Source organism: Penicillium longicatenatum, assembly GCF_028827895.1.
Source record: "Penicillium longicatenatum strain IBT 33135 chromosome Unknown contig_1_segment0_segment0, whole genome shotgun sequence".
In the NCBI taxonomy this organism is placed as follows: Eukaryota; Fungi; Ascomycota; class Eurotiomycetes; order Eurotiales; family Aspergillaceae; genus Penicillium; species Penicillium longicatenatum.
The window spans coordinates 3,634,578-3,661,474 of NW_026643119.1; the positions used below are offsets into that span (position 1 = coordinate 3,634,578).

General features: G+C 48.8%; 12 protein-coding genes across 12 annotated transcripts; 5 read left to right on the top strand and 7 right to left on the bottom strand.

Moving 5' to 3' along the window:
- Window positions 1-1,634: 1,634 nt before the first annotated feature.
- Window positions 1,635-1,952, bottom strand: N7484_002132 (uncharacterized protein; the record flags this gene model as incomplete). The annotated part of the gene is made up of 1 exon (XM_057112552.1): window positions 1,635-1,952. One exon carries the CDS (start codon window positions 1,950-1,952, stop codon window positions 1,635-1,637), a length of 318 nt encoding a protein of 105 aa, XP_056977289.1.
- Window positions 1,953-2,556: 604 nt separating this feature from the next.
- niiA (nitrite reductase niiA) lies at window positions 2,557-6,209 on the bottom strand (the record flags this gene model as incomplete). Its single annotated transcript, XM_057112553.1, has 9 exons — window positions 2,557-3,553; window positions 3,616-3,773; window positions 3,825-4,297; window positions 4,353-4,555; window positions 4,608-5,114; window positions 5,164-5,246; window positions 5,296-5,835; window positions 5,893-6,040; window positions 6,088-6,209. Coding segments are annotated over 9 exons (3,231 nt in total), but the record flags the coding sequence as incomplete, so codon positions are not given.
- A 570-nt stretch (window positions 6,210-6,779) lies between these two features.
- On the top strand, window positions 6,780-9,711 carry niaD (nitrate reductase NiaD; the record flags this gene model as incomplete). The annotated part of the gene is made up of 7 exons (XM_057112554.1): window positions 6,780-7,044; window positions 7,097-7,196; window positions 7,258-7,516; window positions 7,569-7,804; window positions 7,851-8,074; window positions 8,139-8,762; window positions 8,822-9,711. 7 exons carry the CDS (start codon window positions 6,780-6,782, stop codon window positions 9,709-9,711), a joined length of 2,598 nt encoding a protein of 865 aa, XP_056977291.1.
- Window positions 9,712-9,895: 184 nt separating this feature from the next.
- N7484_002135 (tubulin gamma complex associated family protein) lies at window positions 9,896-12,782 on the bottom strand (the record flags this gene model as incomplete). Its single annotated transcript, XM_057112555.1, has 2 exons — window positions 9,896-12,612; window positions 12,665-12,782. The coding sequence occupies 2 exons, from the start codon at window positions 12,780-12,782 to the stop codon at window positions 9,896-9,898; spliced, it is 2,835 nt and encodes a 944-aa protein (XP_056977292.1).
- Window positions 12,783-13,001: 219 nt separating this feature from the next.
- On the top strand, window positions 13,002-14,066 carry N7484_002136 (EAF7 family protein; the record flags this gene model as incomplete). Its single annotated transcript, XM_057112556.1, has 4 exons — window positions 13,002-13,212; window positions 13,269-13,414; window positions 13,479-13,659; window positions 13,720-14,066. 4 exons carry the CDS (start codon window positions 13,002-13,004, stop codon window positions 14,064-14,066), a joined length of 885 nt encoding a protein of 294 aa, XP_056977293.1.
- A 442-nt stretch (window positions 14,067-14,508) lies between these two features.
- On the top strand, window positions 14,509-15,835 carry N7484_002137 (Gfo/Idh/MocA family protein; the record flags this gene model as incomplete). Its single annotated transcript, XM_057112557.1, has 6 exons — window positions 14,509-14,551; window positions 14,604-14,629; window positions 14,690-14,868; window positions 14,921-15,198; window positions 15,247-15,701; window positions 15,767-15,835. 6 exons carry the CDS (start codon window positions 14,509-14,511, stop codon window positions 15,833-15,835), a joined length of 1,050 nt encoding a protein of 349 aa, XP_056977294.1.
- A 239-nt stretch (window positions 15,836-16,074) lies between these two features.
- N7484_002138 (uncharacterized protein) lies at window positions 16,075-16,401 on the bottom strand (the record flags this gene model as incomplete). The annotated part of the gene is made up of 3 exons (XM_057112558.1): window positions 16,075-16,091; window positions 16,145-16,328; window positions 16,387-16,401. The coding sequence occupies 3 exons, from the start codon at window positions 16,399-16,401 to the stop codon at window positions 16,075-16,077; spliced, it is 216 nt and encodes a 71-aa protein (XP_056977295.1).
- A 1,329-nt stretch (window positions 16,402-17,730) lies between these two features.
- N7484_002139 (isocitrate dehydrogenase (NAD(+)) IDH2) lies at window positions 17,731-19,296 on the bottom strand (the record flags this gene model as incomplete). Its single annotated transcript, XM_057112559.1, has 6 exons — window positions 17,731-17,802; window positions 17,861-18,580; window positions 18,643-18,765; window positions 18,832-18,918; window positions 19,069-19,134; window positions 19,210-19,296. The coding sequence occupies 6 exons, from the start codon at window positions 19,294-19,296 to the stop codon at window positions 17,731-17,733; spliced, it is 1,155 nt and encodes a 384-aa protein (XP_056977296.1).
- A 400-nt stretch (window positions 19,297-19,696) lies between these two features.
- Window positions 19,697-22,852, top strand: N7484_002140 (exocyst subunit SEC5; the record flags this gene model as incomplete). Its single annotated transcript, XM_057112560.1, has 1 exon — window positions 19,697-22,852. The coding sequence occupies one exon, from the start codon at window positions 19,697-19,699 to the stop codon at window positions 22,850-22,852; it is 3,156 nt and encodes a 1,051-aa protein (XP_056977297.1).
- Window positions 22,853-22,960: 108 nt separating this feature from the next.
- N7484_002141 (uncharacterized protein) lies at window positions 22,961-23,633 on the bottom strand (the record flags this gene model as incomplete). The annotated part of the gene is made up of 2 exons (XM_057112561.1): window positions 22,961-23,445; window positions 23,507-23,633. The coding sequence occupies 2 exons, from the start codon at window positions 23,631-23,633 to the stop codon at window positions 22,961-22,963; spliced, it is 612 nt and encodes a 203-aa protein (XP_056977298.1).
- A 418-nt stretch (window positions 23,634-24,051) lies between these two features.
- Window positions 24,052-24,243, bottom strand: N7484_002142 (uncharacterized protein; the record flags this gene model as incomplete). Its single annotated transcript, XM_057112562.1, has 1 exon — window positions 24,052-24,243. One exon carries the CDS (start codon window positions 24,241-24,243, stop codon window positions 24,052-24,054), a length of 192 nt encoding a protein of 63 aa, XP_056977299.1.
- A 36-nt stretch (window positions 24,244-24,279) lies between these two features.
- On the top strand, window positions 24,280-26,565 carry N7484_002143 (uncharacterized protein; the record flags this gene model as incomplete). Its single annotated transcript, XM_057112563.1, has 2 exons — window positions 24,280-24,546; window positions 24,655-26,565. The coding sequence occupies 2 exons, from the start codon at window positions 24,280-24,282 to the stop codon at window positions 26,563-26,565; spliced, it is 2,178 nt and encodes a 725-aa protein (XP_056977300.1).
- Window positions 26,566-26,897: the final 332 nt, after the last annotated feature.

Below are 26,897 nucleotides of genomic sequence, written 5' to 3' on the forward strand. Positions count from 1 at the left end.
CAGTGTTTTAGTCCTTACATTCCATAAAACGCTTGGCGTAACCCTTGGTAAATTACTAGTATTTATTTACAATCCCATGTACATTTTATTCAATATTCATCCACAATGGCTTCAGATAGAAACTCCTCCTGATTAAGCTAGTGGCAATACTAAGACATCGCTATAAGGAGGCTAATTAATACTACACCACTCCTAATCAACCAGGATATTGATCTAGAGCCTAGTCTTGACTCTTGAGCTGCCTAGGCAGAATGATTAAGAATAAGATATAGTACCTAATGTGGTAAATATATATATCCACCTACTTTCACTTTTTGACATCTACTTTCTTTTATTACCGGGATTAATTTACTAGTAATATACTAGTAGCTAACTAGTAGTAGTAAATTTACTTACCTCTTTAGGGCAATCAGGAGCCCGGCAAAAAAGCTCATCGTAGTGGATGCGGTATGTTCCCATCATCTAAGCAAAATTAACTTTATTTACTAGTAAAATATCTATTTTTACTAGTAAACTTACCTCCTCTTTAATACCAAGGAGATAGAGCTCTACCTTATTACGAAATAATGTATATTACTCATAAGTAGCCTATTATAGAATAATTAGTTAAAATATATTCTAAAAACCACTAAAATCGCTTAGAAATCGCTTAGAAATCGCTTAAAAATGGGTTAAATATGGCCCAAAATTACTCAAAATCATCACTAGATTAGTATATTAATCACGTTACCAACATGCTACTTGACTCGAGGCATGCTGGTTGGGGGGGGGTGGGTGGAATACGCGTGGGGCCGTGTAAAAATGGAGATGATGAAGATGGTAAGAGGAAAAGGGGGGGGGGCAAGCGCCTATGTAAGGGTTGGTAAAACAAAGAAACCGGTAACAAAGAAATAGATGGCCTTAGGCCACCATTACCCTACTGAGATCTCACTGAGCTGTAGTCACATAGCGAGCCCCAGGGCTGTGGGCCCTCCCGAAGATTGATCGGGTCGATCTCAGCTCCGCGGAAATACCTTAAAGAAAAGATGATCTCGAATCAGTTTCGTCGTGAACTGCTCTATGACGACTGTATGATGACATAATCTTTGCCCTAGGGTTACTGTTCGCCTATCTTGTCATCGAGGCGTTTCTTGTCAGTGATATTCTCCCAAGGGCTGAAATGTGCGCTTTCCGCGGTATCATCACTTCAAGACATTTTCTTTATGCTAGAGGTTGTAATCTCCATGTTCTCCGAGGCCCGCGGGTGTTGAAGCTTCTGCCATGCATTCTCAGAGATCTGCCCGACGATGCTCATATGAGGGCTTGGGCATTGAATCTACAGGGCCTAGGTCGTCTGGTCTTTCCAACGAGTTCTGCTTACCTCCGCGGAAGCATGGGCCATAATTCCTTTCCCACACCCGGATCTATGAAAGCAAGCAGAGAACTGAGGACAAATCAATGACGCATATTCGCGCACGGAGACACTACAATTTAATTCAACTTCTGTTTGAGATACGCTATCCGTAGTGACGATGCATAGACGGAAAAGTTTCCTCCAGATTGGAGGAGTTCCAAGATTGACAGCGGAAAATAAGGAATCCTCGGTTCCCTTTCTGAGTGGAGATTTGTCACTCTTTATTATCATTCCGATGATCCTATTGTTTCTTGTCTGCAGGTTCGCTTTCTACCTGATAGTGTTTGTTCTTTCTTTTGACAGCGGGCGGTTCCGGTAGCTCCTTCTTGAGTTCAGGCTCAGGCAAGGCAATAAAATCGTCCTCGACAGATGGCTTGCCTAAGATCTGGCGTTCGATGAAGTTATCACCGTTTGTCACTTTTGCAATATAGCCACCAGCACCGATAGCTATAGGAAGTAGACCTCGCATTGCAGGTGGTAGAGCAACTTGGGCTTTGTTGAGCTTTGCAGATTTAGAGAGAAGATTTTTGAGGTCTGTGAGTGTTGGTGGGTGGGACATGGCGCATCTAAGTTGATATGAGAGTTAGCCCTGCACATCACATCTAGTCAGTCCTCACGATAATTCTATCATACATAGGAGCGTACACGATACTATTGTTGCCGTGCGCAACTAGTAAAGAGGGCAGTTGAAATATAATAAAATGGGTGTGAGGTGGAAGCTCAGTTGCGACCATTAAAGACATCAATAGTCTACGCGTCTTACCGTTCCTGGCCACTGAATATATGAACACCATGTTTCTCACATTCCGTCACTGCTGAGAGGTATCTGTTTGGCTCAGGCATCTGCTGGCTGTTGAAGTCACATGAATGTGACTCATGCGCTAGTAGACGTGCTGCCTATACTTCTCACTATATCCAATGATATTCTTCATTTTTTTGGTGACCTCTATCTAGCTCATAGCTACGTACGCTTTAACCTCATAGTACCCCCTCTTGATCTGTTTTTGTTCAATATACAGTCGGAATATTGCGAATCCTCTTTATAGCACTGTTTTTGTCATAGAAATATTGTGTTATTCACATTTATATTGCATTAGCCATATCAGAGGATCCATGGATGCACCATAACACCGTCGCTTGAATTTTCAAAATCTCAACGCAGTCTACCAGTCAATCCCCTGAGCTGACTTAACGGTTGGCCGAGTTACGTCGCCATCAGCCACCTTCTTCCCTCTCATTCCCTTGTATTTCTTATCAATTTTATGGAAGGGATCGGGAGCTTCTCCCTTCCTCACCTTCCATTTCTCCGTCCCAAGAACCGAATCCAACTCCTCAATAGGAGGTAGCTTGATATAGATCCAGCCATCATCTCTCTCTTCCACCGGGAATGTGGCAATGTTCATACTTTCATCACTCGAACAACGACCTGCCTGTTCACCATTGAGGTCGAAATTACGCTTGTGATACGGGCACGAAACCCAATACTTCCCCGCATCATCATCGCCAATCAAGCCATCAGACAACACAAACGCCCGTTTATGCGGACACATCTGCTGTGTCGCGTAGAACTTTCCCTTGATCTTGAAAACAGCAAGCTGGGTATCCCCGCGTTTCACATTCGCCGATGAGACCTGCGGCGGCTCATCGGAAAAGTGATCTGCCTTGACAACGGGCTGCCACGAGAGACTTGACCATTGATGACCCTTGAAGTCCTCCGTGACAGAGTCTTTAGGCCAGTATGTTGGACGCTGCTGTGAACGTTCTTGAATGACTTCCACTGTATCCACGGTCTCGTCCGTGTTCGCGAACTGCTGGAAAGTCTTCCGCCGCTTCGGGTCTCGGACTGTCTCTGTCCATTCACAGAAATAGCTGTCGACTAATTCCTGCATTTGCCTCTCCATATCGGCGCAGATACCGAGCTTGTCGTCGATGATCACCTCTCGTAGGTAGTCGATGCCACCGGGTAGGTTCTCGATCCACCGGGCTGTTCTTTGTAGCTTGTCGGCGGTGCGGATATAGAAAATCAGATACCGGTCTACAATTGGCATGACCATCTCGGGTGGAACATCTTTGACTAGCAGCTCAGAGTGACGGGGGTTTGCGCCTCCATTACCCCCGACAAAGAGGTTGAAACCTTTGTCCGTAGCGATGAGACCGAAACTAATGGTAAAAACCGATGGTCAGCTTTGGCTGTCAAGTCGAAACAATGGATCACAACTCACTCCTTGTTCTGCGCTTCGGCACATTCACGTACGCAGCCGGATACGGCTGCCTTGAATTTGTGTGGTGCTCGAACACTCTTGTAACGCTCTTCCAACCGGATCGCCATACCGACACTGTCTCCGATACCAAAACGACACCATGTGGAGCCCACGCAACTCTGCAATGGAAAGATCAGATATGTAGTGTAAAGCATAAATATCAAACTAACCTTGATAGCACGTAGCGCCTTTGCGTAGGCATGACCACTCTCCATACCAGCATCAACAAGCTCGGACCAAATAGGCAGTAGATCCTGCTTCTTAGCACCGAACATGTCAATTCGTTGCGCACCCGTAATCTTGCAATAGAGCCCATATTTTTTAGCTACTGTACCGATAGCAATAAGCTTGTCAGCTGTGATCTCTCCACCGGGCACTCGAGGCACAACGGAAAATGTTCCATTTCTCTGGATGTTGGCCAGGAATTTGTCGTTAGTGTCTTGCAATTCGTTGTATCCTTTATCCATCACGTGTGGATTGAATAAGCTCGACAGAATAGATCCAATGGCAGGCTTGCATGTCTCACAGCCGAGGGAATCTGGCTTGTTTCCTGCTGTTTGCATCACCTCGACGAACGTCTTGAGTTGTTTCACTGCAATAACGTTGTAAAGATCGGCTCGAGAGTAGGGGATGTGCGAGCAGACTTTCTTCTGTTAGTGCTTATCTCTCGCCCATACAGTGATTCGTTCAGTACTCACGGTGGTTGGAAACTTCCTGACCCATTTCAAGCATGGTCTTGTTGAAGATTGATTGGACCAGCGGCATGCATCCACCACATCCTGTACCTGCTTTCGTACAGGACTTGACTTCGCCAATCGTCGTACAAGTTCCACTTTTGATATTTTCAACCACATCACCCTTGGTCACATTGTGACAGGCGCAAATCTGGGTACTGTCATCGCTACAGAACTCGTTAGTATAAAGCTCTGAAGCAACTGGTCGTGCACACTAACAGATCATCTGCGTCTTCTTCACCATCAGCTTGAGCCCCGAGAATAAACTGACTGGGAGCAACTTCAAGCTCTTTCTGTGCCTTGACCATCTGGTTCAACTTCAAGTAATCTCGAGTGTCTCCGATCATCATACCACCAAGCAAATATTTACCATCCATGGTAAAGAGATACTTCTTGTAGACGCCACCAAATGGATCTTTGTAGGTCAGCGCCTTCACGGGCCCATCTTCAATCGTGCTACCAATAAGAGGTCGATCACCCGGGAGGAACTTTGGCCCATCTCTGTCAGCGAAGAAATCTCCGAATGAGGCGACGTCCACCCCGAGCAGCTTCAGTTTTGTACTCAGATCTGGTCGAGTGAAGCTCTTGGGCTCTTTGTCCACGTTTGTGAGGTTGTAAGCTAGCACGTCGGCCATTTCAATACCGGGCGCGATGATTCCAAAGGTTTGATTTTCCCAGCTAGCGCATTCTCCCACGGCATAAATACCCGGGACGGAAGTCTCAAGGCTGGATAAGTCAGATTAAAGCTTCTACATCTTTGGGGGCGTAAACAAACCTCTCATTGATTACAAAACCTCCTCGCGAGGCGGACAGAATACCAGCTGAAGCTCCTAATTCATCTCTGGGCCTGACACCGATCTATCATCTCATCAGCATCTTCACGGAGTAGCGATTCGAGTCAACGTACCGCAAAACAAATACAGCAGCAATCAATATGTTCACCGTCCTCAAACGTGATGCCAGTAACATTGTTTTCGGAATCGGTGTTAACAACCGCCACTCGCTTCTGATGCAACACATCAAGTCCCAACTCCTGAATCTTGCGGGAAACCAAGCTTCCCGCATCACCATCCAACTGGCGCGCCAGCACCCATTTGTTGCGGTCAATCAGCATTACATTTCCAAAGTCTTCCAGATCAGTCATCGCCTTGGCAGCTTCGAGACCCAATAGACCACCTCCGACGGTCACGGCTGTTTCGCCTTTATGTTGAGATGCGAAGTCAATCAGCCGCTCCAGATCGGAGATCGTGCGGTAGACGAAGACGCCTTTGGCATCGTGGCCTGGGGTGTGGGTGGGGAGGACTGCATCGGAGCCGGTGGCTAGTACGAGGATGTCGTAGGTGACTGTATCGCCGGTTGAGGTTTGGACTGTCTTGTTGGTGGGGTTTATTGATGTCACTGTGGTGTTGAGGTGGTGGTCGAAGGCACGCTCTTTGATTGAGTCGTACTGTATAGGTGTTAGACAATATTATAAAGAAAGCATGTTCTGTAGTAGGGTTCATACCCATTCCGTCGGATTCAAGTAGAGATCTTCGATCTTGCGGTGCTCGAAAAATGAAGATAGGCCAACACGATTGTAGGCAACATGTGCCTCTTCTCCAATTACTAGGATATCGTATCGTCGCTCCGTATCTTGTTTGATCAGTTTTTCACTTGGAGTGTTAGTTTAGCGCTGCTAGGCAGATTGGAAGATCCCTACATTAGAGAAATAGCCACCATTCCTAGGCCAACAATTACTATCTTCTGTCTTGGACGTTCTTTGAAACTATGGCTGCCGTCCACCGGCTCGCCGTGTCGAAGCCCATCCAGCACCGGCATGCTTACTGGGCAAGATGGAATCGAAACGTTGAAATCCTACACTACAAGCTAAGGCTATGGATTCTTTTTAAGACAAATTGAGCGTTGAAGACGTATAGTGGTACAAAGTAACATCTCTTACGGAAGAAGTAGGGCGGCGATCTTGATAAGCATTGACTTCCGCGGAGATCGCAGGAGCGATAATAGCCTCAACATGATTGGTCACCATTTGACCTCTAGATAACACGACAATTCTTCATCCAAGATGATGTGTTGTCTTTGTGACTAACATAACTCGATCAGGTCGCCACTTTTCTTTTGATCGAACTTTGGAAATCCGCGGAGATACTTGTATTTCGGCCGTGATGAGCCTCGGAGTTACAAACACGATCCACGTTGATCCCCACGACACGAAAACCTGGGCCCAGATTACTTTAGAGAACATTATTGCTGAAATGAATAGCTGCTCAATCGATTCTTGATTCTTTCCTAGTTTAACGTCCACTTTTCTATACATTTATTATATAAGCAGAACGGGGCAGTGGGCTTCAGCAAGAAAAAAATTATAGCGTGAAAGATCGCCCCTCCATCGCAATGGCGACAATGACACAGACTATCATCGATACAGATGAGATGAACGACATCTCCTTCAAGACAAAAGAGATCCAATTTCATGATTTACCTACTCCTCAGGAGTACGATATCCCCCTTCCTCCTCCATCAGTCAACCCGACCGAGATCCTAGAAGTGGATAAAGGAACACCCGACGGCCATGTCCCTCGAGATCCAAGACTTATACGATTGACTGGTGTTCATCCGTTTAACGTTGAGCCACCTCTCACGGCATTATATAAGGAGGGTATGTTATAATAGTCAATCTTTAAATACACAACAGCAAATAACACAACCAGGCTTCCTTACATCGCCCGAACTATTCTACGTTCGTAACCATGGTCCTGTACCACAAGTCCGAGATGAAGAGATCCCTGATTGGGAGCTCAGCATAGAAGGGTGAGATCATCACCTCGATATCCATATGCGTACCACAGTGAAAGAGGCTCATAGAATACAGATTAGTGGAAAATCCGATAACGCTGAGTTTCCGAGAAATTCTGGAAAAATATGATCAAATAACTACTCCAATCACCCTGGTATGTGCCGGTAACAGACGAAAAGAACAGAATACCGTTCGAAAGTCCAAGGGATTCTCATGGGGACCGGCCGGACTCTCAACGGCACTATGGACAGGGCCCATGATGGCCGATATCCTGCGAAGTGCGAAACCCCTTCGAAAAGCCAAATACGTCTGCATGGAGGGAGCCGATAAATTGGTAAGCTTCTCGCAAGCTACAAGATTCAATAATCTTTAACTAATCAATCTAGCCAAATGGTTATTATGGCACGTCCGTTAAACTGAACTGGGCTATGGATTTCAACAGGGGAATCATGTTAGCACATAAGATGAATGGTGAAGACTTGCGTCCAGACCACGGAAGACCGTTAAGAGCTGTTGTGCCGGGCCAGATTGGAGGACGAAGTGTCAAATGGCTCAAGAGACTTATTGTTACCGAGGCACCGAGTGATAACTGGTATCATATTAATGATAATCGGGTGTTACCGTAAGTCTTGCTCGCGGGAGTGACAACATTTACTAACTTAAATTAGGACTATGATTTCGCCAGAGATGTCGGCTACGAGTACCGAGTGGTGGACCGATGAGCGGTATGCTATTTATGATCTCAATGTCAACTCCGTAGCGGCCTTCCCTGAGCATGAAGAAGTATTGGACCTAGCAACTGCCGGGTCAACATATACGGCAAAGGGATACGCTTATGCGGGAGGGGGTCGAAGAATCACAAGAGTTGAAATCTCTCTTGACAAAGGCAAATGTAGGTCCGATGAATTTTATTTCTTGTATCGAATCTAATTTTCCAATTCTAACTCTATTTCTAGCATGGCGACTTGCCGAAATCGATTACGCAGAAGACAAGTACAGAGATTTCGAGGGCGATCTTTTTGGCGGAAAAGTGGACATGTGGAAAAGAGAAAGCTGTTTTTGCTGGTCATTCTGGTCTCTCCAGATTCCAGTATCCGACCTCGAGAATAGCGGAGCACTGCTCGTTAGGGCTATGGATGATGGCATGATGGTGCAACCTCGCGACATGTACTGGTCCGTCCTGGGTATGATGAACAACCCCTGGTTCCGGGTCACAATCACAAAGGAGGGGAATAGTCTCAAATTTGAGCATCCAACTCATCCTGCGAGGGCTGGAGGCTGGATGGAAAAAGCCAAGAAAGCCGGCGGTGATTTGACTAATGGGAACTGGGGCGAGAGGGTTGAGGGAGAAGCTCCCCTTGAGCCGGAGCCTGTGAAGGAAATCAATATGAAGAAAGAGGGGCTGGCTCGTATGATTGATTTACAAGAGCTCAAGGCGAATAGCAGTGCCGAAAAGCCTTGGTTCGTGGTTAATGGAGAGGTATATGATGGTACCAAATTCCTCGAGGGTCATCCAGGTGGAGCAATCAGTATTACCTCCTCAGCCGGGTTGGATGTCTCGGAAGATTTCCTCGCTATTCGTGAGTATACCTCCTGTCTGGGGGCCATTGATAATCTTACATCGCTAACTCCTACATAGACAGCGAAACCGCCAAGCTGATGATGCCCGATTATCACATTGGTACATTAGACAAAGCTTCTATCGAAGCTCTCAACAGCGACTCGACCACTGTCTCAAACGACCCACGTCCAATCTTCCTTCAATCACGCTCATGGGCAAAGATGAAGCTTTCCGAGGTGAAGACTGTATCATGGGATACCAAAATCTTCATCTTCGACCTAGAACACGACAAACAATCCTTAGGTCTACCAATCGGCCAGCACCTAATGATCAAAGTCCCAGATCCAACCAACAAAGAAGCAATAATTCGATCTTACACCCCAATCTCCGACACAAACGTGCAGGGGAAGATGGAGCTACTTGTCAAGATCTATTTACCAAACGACAAAATTCCAGGCGGAAAAATGACCATGGCACTCGACGCACTGGCGATAGGGGCCGAGGTAGACTGCAAAGGACCAACAGGTCGATTCGAGTATCTTGGAAACGGCCGCGTCACCATCAGCGGTAAAGAGCGAAAGGTTCGCTCATTCAACATGATCTGCGGTGGAACTGGTCTCACGCCCATCTTCCAGGTTCTGCGTGCTGTCATGCAGGATCCTCAGGATCCTACTACTTGTGTTGTCCTCGATGGAAATACGTTGGAGGAAGATATTCTATGTCGGGCTGAGCTTGACGCTTTTGTGGCGCTTGACAGTCGCAAGTGCACTGTTGTGCACACTTTGTCGCAGGCTTCAGACAAATGGGTTGGTCATCGTGGACGTATTTCTGCAGACTTGATTAAGGAATATGTGGCACTTGAAGAAGAAAGTATGGTCATAATTTGCGGACCGGAAGCGATGGAAAAGTCTGCTCGAAAGATTCTCCTTGATCAGGGCTGGGCAGAGTCAGATCTCCATTTCTTCTGAGTGATTTGTGTTGCATAGGCTGGAATGGTTGCTTCCTTCATTTTGAGTCACTTGTAGTCATATATTGGACATGGTGCATATACGAAGCCAGGGCGCATGAGCAAGCGTTTACATTTTCAATCAAAGAGAAATTTCTTGGTCAATATTCATATTTCATCAATGGTAATAATCGTCAAAGGTAAAGTCAATAATAGTCCTTGACCTCCAATCTTACTCGAAGATGTTCAAAGACACTAGTTGGCTCAGTCCGAGAACCGAAGAAAGCCGCCGACTTCGCCATAGTTTTAGAAGCGCCCTTCCCAGTATCCAAGCCACGCAAATATCCAACCAAGGCGGACACCTGTTTTCGGAAAGTAGAATACAAATGACGTACAGTGCCTTCGTTTTCATGGCGAAGACCACTTCTACCATCAGCCCGCGACAATGGGCCGAAGGCAAGAATAGTACTGAAAATATTGTCGAGCAACTTCGCTGCGGAAGCATGTCGTTTACTTAGGAAGAAGGCGAACAGCATTTGGTCGAGGATGTCTTCGTGTAGGTCGCGGAGACGAGGCACAGAGTGAGCGGCCTCGAGTGTGCCGTCTATATCGCCTCGGTCAAGGCAACGCTCGATCTTATCAAGCGTGCTTTGAAACCGACTCCATATCGACCCGATTCCGACGTGGAAGAAATAGTCACTGACAGCGAGGACGAAGTGCTGAGCGTCGATGCGGAACTTCTGGAACACATTTCTTGTATCGCCTGAAAGAGAGTCCCGCACCGTAGAGTCGCGAACAAGTCCTTTGACAACGGATACCATGCGAAGAAGACGGAGCAAGTGCTTGAAGAGGCGATCATATTTGCCCAGTGACTTCGGTGTAATGAGAGTCTCCAGAGTGTCTGGTGTTTTGTACTGGAGTCGAAGGAAATCAAGTGCTTCTATCGCATTCGGGTCCTTACACCGGTCAATCTCGTCGACTGATAACTCGCGAATCGCAAAGTTAAGTCCACCGGGAAGTTCATTATCCCGCGGCTGTCCATCGGATGCCTCAGGATCCTTTTCAGAGAAGTAACAGTCTCCTAGTAGGCCAATGAGCACGAGACGTAGCTCGGAGCTTGCAGGTGGCCAGGTATCACGACTTCCTAGCCGCAAGCCAGTATGGACGCCACCACGTACTACGCCCGCCTTGCGCTCTCCGCTGTCCATCTCGGGGTCAAAAAGTGAATGTGAGAGGCGTGAAGTAAATGAGCCATCGCCAAGTAGTTGAAATCGCCATTGCAAGTTCAAATGATGTCGCACCTTGTGTTCCTTGAACATATGATGAAGACATGAGAAGTCGATGAGTTGCGCTTGGGATGCAATCACAGGGGCAAACGATAGGTAAAGCTCGGATGCCAATTCAGGCCCAAAACGTGTCCCTGCATCACTGAAGCCAAGCTCGCCCCTAGCTTTCTGAAGCATATCACTGACTTTGTCGGTGGACAAGGCTGTTTGATCCATCGCAGCACCCGAGACATGCTGCTGGTCATCGATGTCGAATAGCTCAAATGTCTTCTCCACAATTTCACCCTGACTGACCTCGACATCCTGTGAAGCAGGCTCGACAGCTGTTGTCGCTAATTCTCCCCTGTGATATCTCAATATTTCGGCGCGGAGCTTTGCCTCATATTCTTGGGCCTTTCTTTGGATTTGTTCGATCTCAGACCAGGTAGTTGCACAGTGCAGACGAAGATGACCAGATCGAACCAGAGCATCATATCGAGCGATAGGGTGATTTGGGTGTGACTTTTTGAGCAATCGCAGACTTCTCCCACTCTCGAAAATCAACTGTGCCTGATCAGGAGGGATGAATGATGGCATATGTTCTCCACGATAGGTGTACTCTGTCCTTGTAGGACCAGTTCTAAATTTGCTAGGATCATCGTGCTGCTCCACCTCGAGGAATGTTTTGCCGTTGATGATCAACTCATTCATGGATGGTTCCTCGGGTCGAAGCCCAATCCATCCCTCGATAAACCCTAGCCAGGGATCTGTGACTCTGACAACGATTTCTTGTACAAGATTCTCCATCCAGCCGTACTTATGAGCAAAGAAGGCTGCATGATCCATAGTAATTGATATAACCTGGGCGTCCGAGTTGGCATTTTCGGTTGCTCTTATCATATCTGCCAGGGCTTCAATCATGTCGCCACAGCGATTAAACAATGTAGTCGCTTGCAAGAGCGAGACAACAGTATCCGAATGACCAACTATTTGGCGCTCGAGATGATACACGCTAACAGCAATGGTACCGCGCAACGCAAATACAGACGCCAGATCCATTGATTTGGTCTGCAACTGCCGTGCGAATGTTCGAGCATACTGCATGTTTGTACCACACCGCAGCACATCTTCAATAATAGCGCCAGTGACTGGTTGACTCACTCCAGATACACGGAGATCTGGCAGGGATTTATCGAATTTCGTGGTTCGGGGATTGTAGCGAAAGAGCGCGGAGCTCCATCCAAGACCTAGGCGTAGCAGTGATCGTACAAAAATATCTTCTCGAACTGGTCGGGTCGTATTTTCCAATCCTTTCATGCGATTCTGGTTTGCCAGTGCCGCATCGAATCCTCTCGTTCCTGACTCGCTGAAATAGCCTGATATAGGCTCCTCGAATGACCGCGTCTGAAATTTCTCCCATGATTTGAGAGGGGCAACAAAGCCAGGTTCCACCTGCAGCACATCAAATCCCCATATGTCATCGTCTTCATTTTGAAGAGCATCCGTCGTTGCATCGGATCGGGCGTCTATGGAAGCATCGAGGCTCGAGTCGGCGGATGATTCCGGACGTTCAATGTCATCCGAAAAGTTCAATTTCCATATGTTGTCGATCTTATCAATTGGGGGGAGCGAGGCTGCGAAACCAGAATCCGAAAAGTCTATAGATCAACAGTCAGTACCACTTGCGCATAACTTTTGGGCGTGACGTACCAGGCAAGCCCGCGTTCCACGGTAATTCGTCCAAAGGTTGTAGAGCCTCTGTTGTGAACCTCGATAATCTCCAGAGACTGGCACTAGAAAATGGATCGTGCTCCTGTTCAAAATCCATCATGGGCCCATATCCAGGGCATAGACAAGTGTGCAGTTGGTCCGACGCGTAGTGCTTGATTGATTCCAGTCCCGCGCAAATGGCTATCGTGCACGGACCACTTCGATAACAGAAACTCGCGCGGCCTTAATGTTCATTAATCATTCACTCTCTCATTCCCCCGCGACTCGACTCCTCTACTTTGTTTTCTTTCGCTCCATTGGAGCTATCGAAACCACAATGCCTCCTCGGAAGAAAACTAAGCGTGCACATTCCACATCACCGCCAGCTGAGGCAGCGCAATCTAGCGCGGACACTCCGGGTTCCACTGACAGCGTTGAGAAGCTTGAGGCAGATTATGACCTGCTCACAGATCCATGGTCTGATGAGCAAGAGACTGCACTTCTAAAGGCAATCATAAAATGGAAACCAGTTGGTGAGTTTAGATACGGTATGACGCGCAATGCGATAACCATGGAGCTAATTCCTTTGATCGCATTCCTGTAGGCTTTCACAAGCATTTCCGAATGGTCGCCATATCAGAGTTTCTAAAGATTAACGGATATGGCCCTGCTAGTGGGGAGCACCTGGGTATTCCAGGAATATGGAAGAAGTTGGGTACTCTCTACAATCTGGAAGCTCTCAATGAACGGGTGAGCAAGCTACCCCAAACTTGGCGGATTTTGCCTTCCCTTGCTAACTGGACTTGTGCATCAGGAGGACTCGTGGATTGCAGATACCAATGAAGATGAAGAGCGATACTGTCCGTTCGAGCTTCCTTATGACGAATACGGCGACCTGATGTTTGAGAGACGGCTGGCTACGGAGGGCTCCTTGTCCCCAGTAATGAGTCGCACCGCTGATTCTCGACGAGGGAGTACAGTGGCTGACACCGATGGTATTTATCTTCGTCTGATCCCCTAGGTTCCATCGCACGACTAACTCAAGCCCGTTGCAGAACCGCGCTCCTCTCCCGCTCCATCTCGAGGTCGAAAGTCCACCCGTGGCACTCGTCAAACGGCTCGTGAAACTCGATCCACAAGACTCCATGTGGAAATTGGTCCTGGCGGCCAGGAGAAAGCATCCGACGAGGATCTAGAGTCCGACGAAGACACTGGTGGAAATGACGATGATGATGAAGAGGGAGACGAGGGCAGCGATGGAAAGGAGAGCGAGGACGAAGAAGAGGGCGATGATGAGAAAGAAGGGTCAAGAAGCACTCGGGCGCAAACGTCTCGAACAAAGCAAAAGGATAAGAAGCCTTCCACCAATACGGGGACTCGGAGAACTGGCCGTCGTCGCTGAACCCACCTGGGCAGTTCATTTGTGACTTGAATTTATGTTTTGATACCTATCGACCATCGACATCGGCGTTTGGGGATGAGCCTTGTGTACTATGTGTACTATTATGAATATTTGTATTTCTAAGATCATTTGACATTTGATGAAACAATTTTTAGTTCAAGACAGTTAGGATTAGGCATTGAGCCACTCTATACGTATCTGCCGAACTCCATACAACCCGGCAACCTTGGCATGAGGCTAGCGCCTGGTCTATACATGCATCAGTTCGTGCGGGGTCCCTAAAAGTTCAGGAGCCCAATATACGAGATGGAGGTGTCCCAGAAGATTCCGGCATGTACCCCGCAATCAAAAGAATCTTTATTTGCGGGGAAAAGGCTTAAATACAACAATGTGATTCTCTGCTTTTTGTCACTCCTGCATAATCATTATTCTAGAGAACATTATGGCGCAATCAACACCAATCGGAGTTGCTCTTATCGGAGGAGGTAAGTCAGCATGACCATTCGAAAAAGGGCTCGCTGACTTTATATGACAAAGGCATTTGGGCGAGAGAAGAGCATGCTGTGAGCATTATATACTCCCTACATCTCGTTCGACTGACCTAAATATCCTAAATAAGATAGCCTGCCATCGAAGCTGCCAAAGACACCCTCGCTCTCAAAGCCGTTTACTCCCGCTCAGCAGCTTCTGCTAAATCTTTCGCCGAGAGCGTTTCTTGTCCCGTGGATCTCTATTCTGAAGATAGTGACAAGGGTCTTGATGAGCTCCTACAACGTCCAGATATTGGTGCCGTCATCATCGCGTCAGTTGAATATTCCAGTGACTTTGAAGAGAAGTACTAAATTAATCCACAGCCTATCCATTGAAAGCCAACCTCGCTTTATCAAAGCCGCTCTACTAGCTGGCAAGCACGTTCTGTCCGAAAAGCCCGTGGCCGAGAATATCCAGGATGCAGAGGATCTGATCAAATGGTATCGCGCTGATATCAAAGGTCCAACGTGGGCAGTTGCCGAAAATTTCCGGTACTTGAACAGCTATAATTATGCAGCGGAGCAGCTCAAGACAATGGGCAAGATTAAAGGTTTCCAGGGACGCCAGCAGGGTACTATCCCGATAGATATGAAGTTCAATCGTCAGTCACCTTTTTCACTGTTCTTCCACAAGCTAATATTCAATCTAGTCACGCCTTGGCGACGAGTTCCCACCCATCAAGGTGGATATCTTCTTGATGGTGGAGTTCACTATATGGCGAGTCTTCGACTTTTGCTCGGTGCGCAGCCTGGAAATGAAATCGCCACTCTCTCGGCATTTACCAATCAACTACAGGCTTATCTGCCTCCGGTTGATACTGCCGACATGATCCTGAGAACGCGGTCTGGTGTGACTGGAAGTTTTCAGATTTCTAGGGGCACAAAATTGCGAGCGGATGAATGGACTGTGGCGTGTGAGGATGGTTGGATTAAGATTGAAGACGAGAAGGTGACCATCTCGAGGGATGGTCAGGAGGAGACGGTCTCTGTTGCCAATGAACGCACTGGCGTCCCCCCTGAAGTTAGAGTATGGGGTGCGAGTCTTGTGGCTGGAAAGATTGTTCCTGAGCAGGAGCCTGAGGCTGCGTTGGGTGATCTTGAGCTGGTAAGTTAAAACATGGAATATCGGACTTTCATACACCGCAGATGCTGATGGCAGATCTTTTATAGATTGAGCTCATGCTTAGGAGTGGAGCTCAGGATGGAACTCCTTTAACCTGTAAGCACCAAGTCGTTTAGTCATTAATTCGGCTCAAAGCTTCAGGAGCACTGCTTCTCATGTGAGGTGAATATCTGAGATTTCGCAAGCATGAAAATGTCTTAGTCTGAGGATGTTATGGAGGTTTCTTATATAAAGATAGCTTATAATATTCAGTTATAGTTGTATAGTTATATAGACATCGTCATAGATATCGTCATAGCTAGAGCAAAGCAAAGACCCTAACAGGCATCGATAATCGTTTCAGGCATTAAATAATTTAGTGCTTAGCAGCCTCTGGACGTTTCGTCAATATCATGTACATAGCAATAACGAAGATTATGACATACCCTTGTGGACATCAGCCTTGGTGTCGTGCTTGGACTCATCGAACTTGTCACTGATGGCATCCTTGGCGGCCGAGGCACGGGTGGTGACGTTGGCATCGTTGTCCTTAGCGACGTTCTTGTTGGCCTCCTTGGAAGCGGTGGCACCAGTTCCCTGGACAGTCTCAGCGACGTAGTTGGCGGCGTTCTAGTGCGATAGTCAGTATCGAAATACCATAGACACGTCGTGGAAGGGATTAACCAACCTTAACAGTCTCCATTTTGAATGAGGAAGAAAGTGTTGTTTGTTGAGTGAGTATTGAGTAGTTGGTTTGAATTAGATTGAGATGTGATTGATGGGAAATGAAGATGCTGGTCGTTGACGTGCTATTTATTCTCATGGGTGGGACAGACGTCATCATATTTAGTTCCTACTTTTTGTTGGTCAAACCTTATTTCTCCGCCATGCGCGTCATCCTCAATCGAATCAAGTTGGTTCCCTGGTTCATTAGGGGATGGGAACTCTTCCGGATCTCGTTTCTATTTCCAAGGCTTTCTAGCACATGTGAGGTATGAGGCGTCCTATGTAAAACAGGATTCCCTTACAACCAATGACACGGCCGTCTGAGGCTGTCCTTGGTCCACGGACCCACTGTTGAACAACCTCGGCCGACACCATAGAATGGTTTGGAAGTCATGACACTGCTACAAGGAATCATCGACGTAATACGTAATGCAGTCTTTTTCTGTCCTACAATGTCATTGACTCTCTTCTGTGCACCATGACTTTCGGCCGAGCGTTCGTAATCGATTGATCCTGGTACTCGGGTCTTGGTACCTTGTCTTTGGGACATGTAAATCATGTCACTGGCATGGTTTAGTTCAATCACAATGAGGTGTCCCTGAGTGAGGGAGGAGCCCGCTTCCTTTGACCTTCTACTAGATTCCTCTCGCCCAGGTTAAGTTCAACGTCGCTCTGGATACAACCAAGAGCCATACTGGAAGTTGTCATGCTTAATCAAGCTTCCGTCCAGTCTTAACGTTGAATCGTTGTTGGGTTTGCCGGGGATCTCCAAGCTCCTCATATCCATGGAGGCGTATGTCCATCTTGAACGCATTTATACCACTGTGGTGCGGGCTGAAGACAATGATTAGCTTGATCCTCGTTGTGGATCACGCGACGTAGGCCGTGCGAGCAAGGGTCCAGACCCCTTAAATTTACATGACCCCGCATTGCATATTTTGGCTGTTCCACGCTTCTTGACTATGGTGAAAGCATAAGATTGTGCCTGGACACCCCTGAGGCCCATACAGCGCCGTTTGAGGCTAAGATCGACAAAGAGTTCTCGCTGTCTGGGTTGCTCTGGTTCACAACAATTGGATAAATAGCTAAGGGCTGGAATATAGAAATCATTATCCCAATTTTTCGACATGAAATTTGACCAAAAGAATACATAAGACAGTTGGCACTCTCCTGTTAATTTGCGGCAAGAATCTCGTAACTACACAAGTAGGTATATTTCGATCGCTATAGGAAGTCTAATGTCGTTCGAGGGGCACATAGAAAAGAATCAAAGGGTCATAGTACAGAAATGCGAGAGGCGACGCGTTTACAGACGGCTCATAATGGCACCGGCGTACTCGTGAGTCTTGGCGGAACCACCAAGGTCACCAGTGAGGTACTAAGAATATTGTCAGTATCAAGATGAACAGTGTTGAGATTGGTGATGCAAAACTAACCTTGCCCTCAGCCAGGGTGTCGAAGGTAGCCTTCTGGATGCGAGCAGCGTGGTCGTGGAGACCCATGTGCTGCAGCATCATGATACTGCTCAGAAGCAGAGCAGTGGGGTTGGCAAGACCCTTGCCAGCGATATCGGGAGCGGAACCGTGGACGGCCTCGAAGATGGAGCACTCGTCACCAATGTTACCGGAGGGGGTGAGACCAAGACCACCGATGAGACCGGCGCACATGTCAGACAGAATGTCACCGTACAAGTTGGGCATGACAAGGACCTTGTCGTTGTAAGGGGTAGGGTCAGTGACGATCTTCAGGCACGAGTTGTCCAGCAGCTCGGCGTCGAACTCGACGTCAGGGAAGTCCTTCGAGATGTCACGAGCAGTGTTGAGGAAAAGACCGTCGGACATCTTCATGATGGTGGCCTTGTGCACAACGCGAACCTTCTTCTTGTTGATGGACTCGGCGTACTGGAAGGCGAAACGCAGGACACGCTCGGAGGCCTCCTTGGTGATGAGCTTGATGCTCTGGACGACACCATCAACAACGACGTGCTCAATACCGGAGTATTCACCCTCGGTGTTCTCACGAATCAGGACAGTGTCGACATTATCGTAGGGGGTCTTGTAACCGGCGATGGAGCGGCAGGGACGGACGTTGGCGAACAGGTTGAAGGTACGGCGCAGAGTCAAGTTCAGGGAGACGTGACCCTTACCAACGGGGGTCTTGAAAAATCGTTTAGTATCGCGTTCAACAGTGTATAAACGGTGGGCGTGGGTTAACATACGGCCAGAGGACCCTTGAGCGCAACGTAGTTCTTCTCGACGCTGCGGATGGCATCATCAGGGATGGCAGTCTTGCCGTCCTTCAGGATAGGACCAACATCGACGGGCTCCCACTTGATAGGGGCCTATAAGAATATCTTTAGTATTTCCATTGCAACTCGAATTGGTGATTCAGATTCGGCAGCTCGTACCTTGGCGGCCTCGAAGATATCCTTCACGGACTGAGAGATCTCAGGACCAATACCGTCACCCTCAATCAGGGTAACAGTGTACTTGCCCTATAAGAACAGTAAATCGTCAGCATTGGCGCTCTTGTAAATCGTTGATAGTTGTGGTGGAAGATTGGTGCGCGACGGGTTTTGCGCGGCTGGCACCGGCATCGAGGAAGAAAAAAAGGAAAAAAAGGGTCGACTGGGATGTCAACGTACATCAGAACCCTTCTGGCCCTTGAATTTGGCGACGGCGTCGTCAGCGGAGGCAGCGTAACCGCGAATCTAATTAGGCAAGGCGCAAACGGTTAGTCAATGTGTTTCTTTGAGATTTTAGAGGGGGCAGGGTTTCGTGGATACCTGCGACACGGGGGCCACGAAGCTGGGAGTGATGCGGACGGAGCGCAAGCACTGGCGAGCAGCAGAGAAGTTTCTGGCGGCAAGCATCGTGAACAACTTCAAACGGCTTAAAGCAAAAAGTTGGAATTGGATGGTGGGGAGAGGAGGAAAGAAGGGGAAACGGCGAAAGAATCGACTTTCTCGGCGCCGCACCGATCCGACCGGGACGCAGACCGCATTGGTGGTTTGATTCTCCCCCGGTAACCCGAGTCCACAATCCCTCTCTCCATTGGTCTTCGGTGAACCCTTCCAATCTGGAGCTTCCTAACAGGCTATCAGCTCTATCTGATCCATACTCCATTTTCTAGCCTGCATCTGGAAGAGAAGCCCCCGGATTTGTTAGAAGATCCTGCCTACGGCTCTGACGGGCTCACCCGATCGAGCACTACTTTTAATTCCCAGTTCAATTCGTCCCGTCTCCACCTTCAATTAACCCATAGCTGGCATCATGGCCGATCTTGATGTCGCCAGTCACTATAACCTACCTTCCGAATATCCCGAAGAATGGCCAGCTACCCTAGACGAGGACGATGCGTCAGATGAAGAGCCCCTGGAACGAACCAAATCCCGACCCCGCAAGTCGCGCTACTTTGCTCTCGAACGCACCCCCAGCGACTGGCGGAGTGGCTACGGCTCGCAACGGCGCGGAAAGGATAACAGAGAGAATACACAGAATGATGAGCCGGATCCACTGGGGGGAGGAGATAGCGTCCTGCGTATCTTGAAGCAAAAGGGTCTAGGTCTAGAGGAAGAGGGAGGTAAACGGTCACGGTTTCTGCTATCGTCAACGTCCTTCTCCCCCGCGCTCTTCCTATCCCAGGCCCACCAATCGGACTCAATCGAATCGCTCATGGCGGGGCTAAATCACCTGTCTCAGTCTATCGATCAGAAGTCAGCGTCCCTAAAGGTTCTGGTGGAAGCAAACTTCGAGCGTTTCGTTCGCGCCAAGGCAACCATCGATAGTGTATACACGGAAATGAGAGATCAAGGTGTGACAAAAGAAGCAAGTCTGGCTCCACGCAGATCAGGACACTTCCGAAGCTTATCGGGGCAACGGGGTCTATCTCCGTCCCCTGCAACTGTAGGCCAGGCTCCCCCTCGCAAGACTGCCCTTGTCAAGGAGAGCGATTACGGATTGAAAGGCATCCGAGCCCCCCTTGTGGAGGCGTCTGTCAAGGCCGAGGAGGTATGGGGGCCTGCTTTAGGAGGGCGTGACCGGGAACAAATACTGAAGTCAGTCGTGGAAACGATGGAGAAACAGCGCGACGTATACGAGATTGGAAGCCACCTATCCAAGTCAATCCAGCAGCGTGACTACGACTCTGTTTTTGAAGAATACACCAAGGCAAGGACTCTGGCAAACCGGGCGAAGAGTATTGTGGAGCAGGCCTCCAGCTCGCGTCGGCAGCTATCTGATCTTGAAGCGCATACCATCTTGGCGATGGGACGGATGTGGATGGACGTGGACGAGCAGATCCATGCTTTCAAGCGTGAGCTATGGAGACGACTTGGCGACGCTCCCACCACTTCCACGACAAGTACCGTGTCGGGTCCAGTTGAGGAGCACATGGAACTTATTGGAGCGCTATTGGAGTTGGGCGTCAATGATAATCCCATTTGGGTTTGGCTTCACAGCCGCTACGAATTTCTCAAGACTAGGATCACTTCATTCTGTGACCGCTGCAAGGTGGAAATTGAGATTCTAAGACGCCGGCTTGCAGGCGGGGAGAAACCCACACCTCAAACCGTAGCATCTTACCTTCGCCTGGCACCTCGTGACGGCTCCGCGGAAAGCCCTGCAAACCTCGATACAGACCACGTCATCGAGCTTTGGGATTGCATTCAGGCGTTTCTCACCCGGCTCCTCTCGTCGCAAGGTGGCTTACTGGGCGAGGTCCTGGACCTCTGGGAAGTTGCGCATGCATTCATTGACGGTAGCCGCCAACGACTTCTTCCAGTTGGCTTTGAAGGCGAAAGCCGGAAGCATCACCGCCTTACCCCTGCGAATGTAGAGGAGCTCGAGAAGGGCGTTGTGGAACTTGTCAACTTGATCCGAGATAATGTTCTTGCACTCTTCAATGATCCCCCAACTGAGGATATCTCTCTCCTATCTTCTCCTGTCCCACAAAGTCCAACAAGCCCAGCATCCCATGGAGTCACGCCGACTGAGTCCCGATTCAAATTGGACCCGAAGAATCTTCCCATACCTGCCCCTCAGCGTGGAGAGCATTGGGAGGGCTGTGCCTTCTGGCCACCTTTCTCTAACTCCCTTAGTGGTGTTCACTACCTGAGTAAATTCCTTATCATTATTGGTACCGCCGCGAGTGAGATGGCAGCTTTGCGCCCGGTAACCCATAGCGGTTCAACCCATGATCTCCTTAAAAACCTCGTGAGTGTCGCCCGGGATAAATCTGCCCGTGTCGCATGCGCCGCCTGGAGTAAGGATGCGGAGTCTTGCAAGATGCTGGAAGACTGGACGAGGGATTCTGAAAAGCGTGACTTAACCAAGATGCCTGGCTTGTTTGTGGGCTTTGAGAGTGCCATCTTAAGTGGAATGCAGAAGATTTTGTACATCTCTGAAGCCATGAGCAAATCTGGGACAGTTGATGTCGTCACCCAGCCACCTGCGAAACTGCTCCAGATGGTTCGCACACAGTTTGTCTCCAGTGTCTACAAGGCTCTCAGTGGATTAGTGGAGAATGCAGAGCGAGTCACGGCCTCAGATGAAGAAAATGAATGGGTCATTAGCCGGCCAGTCATGACAAGTCAGGCCCTTGATGCCACTTTGTCTGTGCTCGCAGCCGACTCTGTGGACTCGCAAAACCGGGTAGGTCCCTTTACTCCCAGATCGCTTCTATCAGTCACTAACCATAACCAGAATGTGCGGATTCTCCTGACACTGTCCAACCTCAAGGCCCTTCAGTCCGAATATGTGCCGCAGTTGATTTCCAACTTTGAGACCTGCTTTTCCGTCAAATTGACGGAAGAAGGCAAGACGGTTCGGGACGTCCTGAAGCAGATCGAAGATCGACTGTTTGTGTCCTATACCAGTCCGACCCTCTCTCTGTTGAAGAAGACCATCTCCAGCGGTATCGAGTCCCCAGATTGGGTGCCCAAGACCGATCGACCTGACCAGGTTCGCCCTTACGTCTACAATACCCTGTTGACCCTGGTCCTGGTACACACCGAGATCTCCACTACTGTACCATCTACTGTTTCCGCAGGTGCTAGCCGTTCATCGCCAAATACCCCATCGTCACTGCTCACCACCGTACTCACCCATCTACTGGGACAAATATCGACGGCTTTACTCACATCCTTCCGTTCTCGATCCAGCTTCTCGCTTGCTGCTCTCATGCAAGCCACTCTAGATACTGAGTTTATTGCACAGACCCTTTCTCAGTACTCGACCGAGGAGGCATCTGGTATTCAGAGTCAGATCTACGTGGAATTGGATCGTCGCACGACGAATGAAGCTCGCACCAAATTGCAGGCCGACCTGGGCGAGATGAGAAACGTATTAAAACGACTGAGAGACCGGACGAAGGGCGAGTTTGCCTGTTTCCGCAAGCCTCGTACCGGAACTAAGAATCCTTCCGCATAAAGTGGATTTAGCACTGTCAAGCATAATCAAGCGTTCATGAATTTTGTTTTGCATCGGGTATCACGAAAAAAAAAAATATAGATGCTGTAGTTCGTAGACAAAATGCTATTAAGACTGCCCAACCATTCGTTGCACCCGACTCAGCAACGCATTGCTTTCCCTTCCCAACCTCCGTTTGCCAAACTGATCCGGTCGCTTAGCACGATTCATCGCCTCCCGTTCCTTCTGCTTGGCCTCAATCTCCTTCTGTCGAGCCTCAAAGGCCTTCCTCCGCTGTTCCGCAATCTCCATCTCCTTAGCAAACGCCGACCGTTTCGGCTTTCGCTCCCTCTGTCCACCTTCCTTCCGTGGGCGGCGTTCTGGCCTCGGCGCACGCTCTGGTTCCGGCTCCGGCTCGTTCAACATCGCCAAACGAGCAGGGTGAAGTTCTGTCGATGCAGGCTCTGCAGTGTCCTGAGGTTGTGTATCTTTCTCCTCGTCGGCAAGAGCGTAAACGGACTTTGGTGTGCCGGCGGCGAGTTCTTGTGCTTTGATCTTAGCGTAAGCTTTTTTCACTTTGGCCTTTTGAATTAGGTCGGATTTAATTTTTTGAGCTAATAGAAGAACGAGGTTAGTATCTTGTGTCGTAGTCCAGGGAACTTGAGGATTGCTCACTCTTGCGCCGATAGGTGCCATCGGGGAGATTGGCCGGGCCTACGCTGAAACCCTTGCGCTTCTTTGTGGAATCGGTCCGGGGTTCTTTGGATGCCTTTCCAGCATCGCGGTCGCGTGTTGGTGCCATAATTTATGTAGAAGCAAGTTGATATTGCTTGCTAGAATTGGAGTGGTGCTGCCGGGCAGTTGGAGGAAAGAAAAAAAAAAAACCGGCGATCGAGGTTCCGCCCAGAGATCAGAGACCAACGGTCTCGACTTCCGTTCAACAGTATATAGTTGTATAAAACAAATTTTGGTATAAATATTCATTCCGATAAGGCTGAGTCTCTTAATTCACATCGTCTAAATTTACCATTAGTATTATTTCTCGATTTCACGTAGTAAAATTTGGATTTGGAACTGAAACTTTCCTAATCTTATCGGGAAACCCCATGACGATGATTCACCCCCCGAAACCGAAATGGACCCACGACATGACATGATCTCCGTCTAACCTCTACTTTCCCTACTCCCCTCCCGGACTCTCCCTCCGACATCATTTGCACTCAGGTACCCTCTCTTTCATATCCTAATTCCCATAGATTAAACCAAAGACCGCTTTCTTCCCTGCCAATCACTGCATCCTCTGACGGCAAATCCCCGCCCCAGCGCACACCGCATCCCATTCCACCCCACCACGGCCTGTCGGCTCTGTCTTTGTGCTTGCCACATAGGTAGTCCTGAAATGCCCGGTCCATTGTTTCAGGCCCTTTAGCCCTGCCAACCACGTCATCATGCCCCTATTTCATGACCCGGACCGCCGGTATTATTCCGGATGGTCTGGTGACCCAAGCCAGCATGAGCTCCAGGCTGCCCAAGGATCCTCCGAACATGCTTTAAGCAACGAGAACCCTTGTGATCCTCAAAGCGGAGCATTCATTATGGGCAATACGCGGCCATCTTCTGCGGAGCACTTTCCAACGAAGCTGTGGAGCAGTGATGAACGACAAGAACTTATACAACGAATCAAGGAATCATCGCCCTGGAGGCTCCAATATAAGGTATGCCAGATCGAACTATCGTTGGATGCTTTCATTTCATATTTAGAATAACCTTGTTGCCACTTTCACACCCGGATTGAAGAATTAACGCTCTATATAAAATCGCAGAACAGCGATCATAGTGATGAGCTTTGCTCTGTACCCCGTAACTCTGGGGAGCAAAATGCAGAAAATAGCGACGACGGGAAACTAGCGGGCATAACGGGACCTCAAAATTATTTAAACTCGACACACCAGACAGAGGGACTAGAATCGCCAGCCGATATCCAAAGACCTCGGTCTGCATTACACTCCGGTGATTTTCGTGAAGGGGTAGTGAATATTCCCCCGTCGTCCCCTCGGCCTAGATTCATACAACCTAGCCCCTTCTCTCCTCATCTAGGGACATCGCCAACGACACCATGGTTTGGGACGTCCGTCTTCCCGGCCGCTGGGCAGCCTAATGTCGGTGAACAGTGGCCGGAGCTTGGTCTACAAACCCGTTCCAGAGCACCGTCACTCGGGTCCTTCTCGTCAAGTTACGTTCTGAAGGCTCCCACAAGCCCTCTGGTTTATCAAGCCAATAATACCGACCTTGACTTTTCGTCGGTTGATACGAAAGAGCTTGGGCCGGAGGATAGAGCTAGCAGAAGAAGAACCCTACCACCGGGGTCTTTTCGACACCTCCAACCTTCTCCCCCCAACATCCGAGCTGTCGACATCCACACACCTTTTCCCCCCGTAGGCCATGGTGGGGACTTTCAGTCTCATGTCCCTCGAAGGAATTTGACATCGGCCTATAGCCTTCAGTTGGCTCCGTCGGGCAATACCACTGTCTATCGGGCAAGAAGGCCATCGCTTGCTTCTGATCTGTGTCCCACAGCTCATGCTCCGATGGTTGGATCCTATGAGGAATCGATCCTGCGAGGTCGAATGTCGATGAGCCCTTCCAAGCCTCTAGACTTCACTGCACAAATCGGAGTTTTGGGGAAAGGCAAATGCAAAGGGCATTTGAAGTGTCCCCCGCATGTCACTGTTCCCTTCCCGGCAGTTTTTTATAGCTATCCCACTTCAGGTAGTGGTCGTTCCATCTCGGATGATAGTCCTAGTCCTTACGTTGGGCAAATTGATCTGGAGAACTCGCTGCCCAAGGAGGATCCAAGCACTACCCGGCGTCGTAGACGCCATTATAGCCCTGCAGCTATTGATGACGGCCTTCAACATGAGACAGGAGCTCCTAGGACACCTCGGGCTTCTAGTGCAGATGCTAGACGTCGCCGAGAAAAGAAAAATCGCAGGGCAGAGTCGCCCAAATGCCCCCCAGGCGGGTGCTACCGAATCCCTCAACAGGGACAGTTACAAATCATAATCAAGAACCCTCACAAGACCGCAGTTAAGCTGTTTCTTGTACCATACGACCTCGGCGATATGGAGCCGGGAACTAAAACCTTCATTCGGCAGAGGAGCTATTCGGCTGGTCCGATCATCGACATGCCGCTGAGTGCCCGGAAGAACTACGGTACTGATCGTCCGGAGGCCTCACTCAACGCCACGGAAAATCCTCATGATAAGCCTACTCTGCGATATCTCATCCACCTCAATATCTGCTGTCCCTCCCGAGGTCGCTTCTACCTCCACTCGAGTATCCGAGTGGTCTTCGCAAACCGAGTTCCAGACGGCAAAGAGAAACTTCGTAATGAGAATCAACTTCCAGAGCCTCGCTACAGCCCATACAAACCTACTCGAGAACCGAACCTCTCAACATCAGCCAATTCTAGGCTAGCAATCGAGAAGGCCGCTCGCAGACGCAGCGTCGGGCAAGGCATGATCCCTTTTCTGCGTGAAGATCCAAGCGAAGCGCTGCATTGGACTCCAGAGTATATGGGCTTCCCAGAGTCTCTGCAGACCGATGCCACTATCTACAACAAGCTCAACAAGTTTTCCTCTGGCAAGAGTACTTCAGATACCGGTGAGAGTTTACTTGCCAAACGGCTTCGTGGCCTAGATGTCCACAGACAAGAGACATTTGACCGTAAATGAGCTGAACTCAACCTCACAGCCACCCTCCGCAAGAGAGGTTCTTAATCACCACAATCCTCGCCGGGTATGCCCAGGACATCTAGTCAAGTCGAGGCACGGGTAAAAGAAAAGAGAGAGAAAACAAAAAAAAAAAAACTCAAACTTGAACATCATCCATGGCTGCGCCAGATGCAGCTGCTCGGGTATACTAACCACAGTCATCTACAGCTTGATCGACACTGGCTGTCACCAAGTCCCATTTCCGATAGCGTCTGTCTTTTCTACCTTTTTTACTTCATTTCTTTCAACCAGGGTAGACCAGGCGCATGGGTCATTAAGCATATACCCTTTTT